General features: G+C 40.2%; 1 protein-coding gene across 6 annotated transcripts in view; it reads left to right on the forward strand.

Annotated features, from left to right (window-relative positions):
- The window catches only part of LOC121966380 (heterogeneous nuclear ribonucleoprotein L-like), a 39,921-nt gene extending 37,437 nt beyond the window's left edge, over window positions 1-2,484 (forward strand). For 4 of the 6 annotated variants that reach the window (XM_088075184.1, XM_088075185.1, XM_088075183.1 and 1 more), the window contains 3 exons: window positions 196-253; window positions 682-780; window positions 1,961-2,484. In XM_088075184.1, the coding sequence (XP_087931310.1) occupies window positions 196-253; window positions 682-780; window positions 1,961-2,016 (213 nt within the window). In that variant the 3' untranslated portion in view covers window positions 2,017-2,484. Of the gene's footprint in view, window positions 1-195; window positions 254-681; window positions 781-1,960 lie in introns of those variants that run through there. The other 2 variants (XR_015776107.1, XR_015776108.1) reach the window with 1 other exon arrangement.
- The last annotated feature ends 3,540 nt before the right edge of the window (window positions 2,485-6,024 follow it).

Raw genomic sequence — 6,024 nt, forward strand, 5'->3', positions numbered from 1 at the left:
AAGTTTGTAAAATTAATAAAAATAAACAAAAGGTTTGACAAGAAATAAAACGATGACATCACAAAAATCCATAAAAATGCGTTTTAAGAAGTGATTTTAAAGACGTCGCTGATTCTGCAGTAAGACCTTTAAAAGTCAAAAATGCTTCTCCTCATCAGACACAGTGTGACGTCTGTCCTCTGTCTCTACCTGCAGCTCTGCACGCAGCACGATGTCCCCGCCTTCGCCAGGTTCAAGGTGTTCGATGCCAAACGTGAGTTTAACCAATCACAGAGCAGGAAAAACATCACTGAAACACAGTTTAACCAATCACAGAGCAGGAAAAACATCACTGAAACACAGTTTAACCAATCACAGAGCAGGAAAAACATCACTGAAACACAGTTTAACCAATCACAGAGCAGGAAAAACATCACTGAAACACAGTTTAACCAATCACAGAGCAGAACAGCAAAACAGCACAGCTTCAACCCAAACTTCTCCTCCTCCTCCCTCTCCCTCCTCCTCCTCTCCTCCCTCTCCCTCCTCCTCCTCTCTCCTCCTCCTCCTCCTCCTCCTCCTCCTCTCTCCTCCTCCTCTTCCTTCTTCCTCCTGTCGCCTCCATCCTCCTCCTCCTCCTCCTCCTCCTCTCTCCTCCCCCTGTTCCTCCTCCTCCTCCTCCTCCTCTCTCTCCTCCTGCAGCTGGCTCTAAGTCTCTCTCTGGTCTTTTGGAGTTTGACAGTAAAACTGAAGCAGTTGAAGCTCTGATCGTCCTCAACCACCATCAGCTCCGACCAGAGAGTGAGTCCTGAACACACACACACACACTGAACACACACACACACTGAACACACACACACACTGAACACACATACTGTACACACACACACACTGAACACACACACACACTGAACACACATACTGTACACACACACACACTGAACACACACACACACACACACACACACACACACACTGAACACACACACACACACACACACACACACACACACACACACACACACAGTGTGATGTCAGAGCCATCTGAGATCATCAGAATCTATTTTTCACACATAAAAACTATTAAAATAATAATAATAATAATAATTCAGAGGCGGTGATGTCACTTCCTGCTGTCACCAGCAGGTGTCAGGCTTTACACACAGCTGGTACACAACAACAAACAAACAAACAAACAAACAAACAAACAAACAAACAAACAAACAAACAAAGAGAGGCGAGCTCTGCAGAAAAACACGTGATGTTTGTCTGATAGAAAAACTCTTTACTGTGTTTCATCATAGAGATACAGTCTGACAAACAGGTGCTTTAAAAAAATAAAATACTGTGAAAAAATATTACGTTATTCAAGAAAGTGACAGTTTCATTTTTCCAGGACTCGTTACATAAACTGAAATGTTTCAAGCATTTTTATATTTTAATTTTGATAATTATGGCCCAGAAAATAAAAAATAAATAAATTCAAAATATTATAAACATCTGACCCAAAAGTCCAACCCAACATATTAAAGGAGCCCCAAACAAGTACAATATAATGTCTGACTGATCTTAGGAAATATCCTAATAATCTGAGAGACTGGATTTCTGATTTTTATGAGCTATGAGCCATAATCATCAAAAAAAGGCTTGAAATATTTTAATTTAGGTGTAATGAATGTACAATTTGACAGGGTATTGTATGTTTTTGAGATGCACCTGTATATTTTTTAATGACTTTAGAAAATATTCTAATAATTTGAAAGACTGGATCTCTGATTTTTTATGAGCTATGAGCCATAATCATTAAAATTAAAACAAAAAAAGGCTTGAAATATTTTTAATTGACCTGTAATAAATATACAGAATATGAAAGGTTACCATTTTGAATTAAATTACAAAGAAAAATTAACCTTTTCATGATTTTTTTTTTTTTTGAATTTTGAATTTTCTGGGATACGCCTGTACCTGTTTACCTCTGCAGACAGCTGCAGCCTCTTCACCCTCAAACTCTGCTTCTCCACCTCCTCCCACCTGTGAGCCTCCAACGCAGCTTCCTCAGACGCAGCCGCCTCCAACGCAGCTTCCTCAGACGCAGCCGCCTCCAACGCAGCTTCCTCAGACGCAGCCGCCTCTGAGACCAACCACAGAGGACATTTATTTGAACAAGATGAGAAATGAGTTTGTTCTGAGCCGTTTGAACTGATGATTTTCTGTGTTTCTTGTTAATTTGAGCAGGAAGTTTTATTTTGGCGACCCGGGACAGAGTAACACTTTACAATCCTAAAATACCTTTATTTTTTTAATGTCATTTTATTTGTTGGGGTGATTTTTTTGTTCATTTTTTGAGCTCATTTCACTGAATTTAAATTGATTTGAATGATAAATCAGTGTAAGTTTTGACAAAATAAGATCAGAGGTTAGTATTTGTATTTGATACATTTTTATTTACGTTTTTATATATTTTTTAATAACTAGTAAGAGTAAAAGAAAAGATTTTTTCCAGATCAGTGTGTTTGAATTGTTTTAAACGGACTTTGTGTTTCCTCTGCAGCTGCACGTCTTTATGGCTTTTAAAAAAGAATTTTGATTCTTGTTGTACTGATGAATATTTTAACGTTCGTTTCCTTCAGTCGAGACGTGAACGGACTCAAAGCACAAAAATATGACTTGAACCCATGTTTACAGAATTCTGATATTTTGAGGATAAAATCCTTTTTATTTTTGTGGTTGTTTGAAGTCGCAGCGTTTGTGTCCTCACGGATCAACAAACGCTTCTTTAAAACACACTGCAGGTGTTTGGCCAGCGAACAGGGAACGTTCCCACAACATTGGCTAACATGTCTAACAAGCTGCAATAATGTTTTAAAGAGAACATTTTAATCTAATACTCAAAGAACGTTTTAAGGATGTTTATCATTTCAGATAACGTTCCTGTGAGGTGAAACGCTGACTGAACGTTTGAACTGCAACACACAGAAAGTTCCCTTATAAAATGTTCCCACAGTGTTACATGAGAACAGAGGGGGAACGTTTCCAAAGCAACATTTAGAGCACGTTATTGAGGACATTGCTCCAACTCTGCGCCTTTTCTACAATATCAAAGATTTTGGAGCTGTGCACACTGCTGTTTTTCATAATCAACATATGTTCACAAATAATAATAATAATATTAGTCAAAACACGTTGATTTTTTATATTTTTGAAATGGAAAAGCTGAATGTTTCATTTAATTTAATTTAACTTAGCTTAGTTTAGTTCAGTTTAGTCAAGCTTAACTTTAGTTTATTTCCCAATAATTAAAAACTGCATAAAATCCAGATGAATAAAAAATGTTTCAGAAACGGTCGAGAAGCCAGACGCTCACACAATCAAGGATTTTAGGATGTTTGTAGAATTTTGCATAAGAAGCCTTTATTATCATTGTATCAAAAAATCCAACGGCATTGCGACTCTGCTCCTGCTGACATTTTTAGGACATTTGTAGGATTTTAGGACATTAGGGGCTTAGGACCTGTGTCGGGGGGTTTGGGGGGGCGACCTGGCACCCTGTCAGGGGCCAGATTTTAACCCCGGGTCGTAAGTTGAGTGTCAGTGCTGTAGAGGAAGACAGCATGCTTCTCCCTGGAAATTATTCAGTGGAAATACACAAGTCAGTGTAGTTCTAAAATACATGTATTAACTTTTTACTATCAGCACTGGATCCCCTCAGGGCTGTGTTCTCTCCCCTCTGCTATTCTCCCTGTACACCAACAGCTGCACCTCCAGTCACCAGTCTGTCAAGCTCCTGAAGTTCGCGGACGACACGACCCTCATCGGGCTCATCTCTGATGGAGACGAGTCCGCCTACAGGAGGGAGACAGACCGTCTGGTGTCCTGGTGCAGCTTGAACAATCTGGAGCTCAACGCTGTAAAGACAGTGGAGATGATAGTAGACTTCAGAGGGAGCACAGCCCCTCTCACCCCCATCACCCTGAGGGACTCTCCAGTGGTCACGGTGGAGTCCTTCTGCTTCCTGGGCACCATCATCACCCAGGACCTCAAGTGGGAGCTGAACATCAGCTCTCTTACCAAAAAAGCCCAACAGAGGATGTACTTCCTGCGGCAGCTGAGGAAATTCAACCTGCCAGTGAAGATGATGGTGCACTTCTACACCTCCATCATCGAGTCCATCCTCACCTCCTCCATCACCATCTGGTACGCTGCAGCTACCGCCAAGGACAAGCGCAGGCTGCAGCATATCATCCGCTCTGCTGAAAAGGTCATCGGCCGCAGTCTGCCTTCCCTCCAGGACCTGTACGCCTCCAGGACTCTGAGGCGTGCAGGTAAGATTGTGGCCGATCCCTCCCACCCTGGACACAAACTCTTTCAATCACTCCCCTCTGGCAGGAGGCTTCGGTCCACCAAGACCAGAACCTCACGCCACAAGAACAGTTTCTTCCCGTCTGCCACCGGCCTCATAAACAAGGCCCAGGTCCCCCACTGACGCACTCTCCTCATAGACTGTACGTTACATTAACGTGTTCATTAATGCACATCACCGGCACTGCTGCTGGTCATGCGGCACATCCACACCATAAAGCTGCACTCAAACCTGTATAAATGTGAATTTCAATGTAAATATCAATATATATCTTACACTCCAAACATTCTTGTATATAACTTTAATTCCATGGTTCTGTTTCTTGCACTGTTACACTGTTACTTGTGTTACTTGTTTTGTTTTGCACTGCTAGACTCGTACTTTTTATATTTTATATTTGTATCTTCAATTTTATCTGTTTTTTTTTTCTTTCTATATTTATGTTGCACCAACCCACCAGAACAAATTCCTCGTATTGTGTTAACTATACCTGGCAATAAATCTTTTTCTGATTCTGATTCTGATTCTGATTTTAATCCCTGCAGAGTCTTCACTACATATTTGAGTCTGCAGAGACAGAGAACCTCGAGGAGTTAATTCTAGTTTGTTTCTGTCTCGTGGTGATCATGGCAGACGGAAACAAACCACGCAGGTTGATTCAAAAATAAAAGTGTGAGCAGATGACGGTTGGAGCTCGGCGGTGTTTGGTGTTCTCGGCCTGCAGGCAGACAGCGGAGACTCGGTCCAACCGGCCGGCACCACAGAACACCAACATCGTCCAGGTGCGGAGGACGTAATCTGACTAAAACCGGCTGCAGAGGACGTCCTGCGGCACACTGGAAACCAGTTTTCAGCTCTGTGCAGACACCCCAGCATACACTGGGTTTACTGTGAGACAGGAGGGAATCAGCTGAGTGGCTCCACTCAAATCCATTTTCTACAGAAAAGTCACAAGGGCTGAAAAACAAGCTGAGACATTCAGGCTGGATTAGGTCTGGTTTGGTTAAAACGATGATTTGGTTCCCAGTTTGAGCTGGTGATCTCATGAAAAAAAGCAAATAATGCAAAACAAACAACAACAAACAGGTTAAATATAGGAATATTATATTCATGCTCCAGACTATGGATGACATAAATTCTGTTAAAAAAATAATTTTGTGTCATATTTGCTGAAATGGCCCTTTATTCACACAGCACTGTACAGGACACATCATCTGTGTAAAATGGTCTCTGTGGGATTTGAGGACTTTGGGGGTTTAGCCTCCACAGCAGTTGTAAAAACAACAACAAAACTCGCTTCCAATCCCACAGGATTAGAATTTTTTTTATTCCTTTGAATTTTTTGTGATTTTTTAAATTGGCTTTTTTTTAAAAACGTATTGGTGATTTCTTTTTTTCCCTTTAAACTTCTTATTTTTTTGCTTTAGAATTTTTGGCTTTTTTTTGTTTAAGTATTTTGACGATTATTTTTTTTTTGGAAATTTTTGTTGATTTTAAATATTTGTGATTGTCTTTTAAAAAAAATTGTGGGGCTTTTTTTGGTTATTTAAAACTTATTTTAAAACTTTCCCCCCTTTTTTTGGTGTCATTTTTAGCTTTTTTTTTCTCTTAATATGAAGGGTTTTTTAATTTTCAGAATTTTATCTTCCACAGTGTATTTAGACTTCACTCATGACAATAAAACA

Source organism: Plectropomus leopardus, chromosome 3, assembly GCF_026936395.1.
Source record: "Plectropomus leopardus strain MGB_pleo_1.0 chromosome 3, ASM2693639v1, whole genome shotgun sequence".
Lineage (NCBI taxonomy): Eukaryota > Metazoa > Chordata > Actinopteri > Perciformes > Serranidae > Plectropomus > Plectropomus leopardus.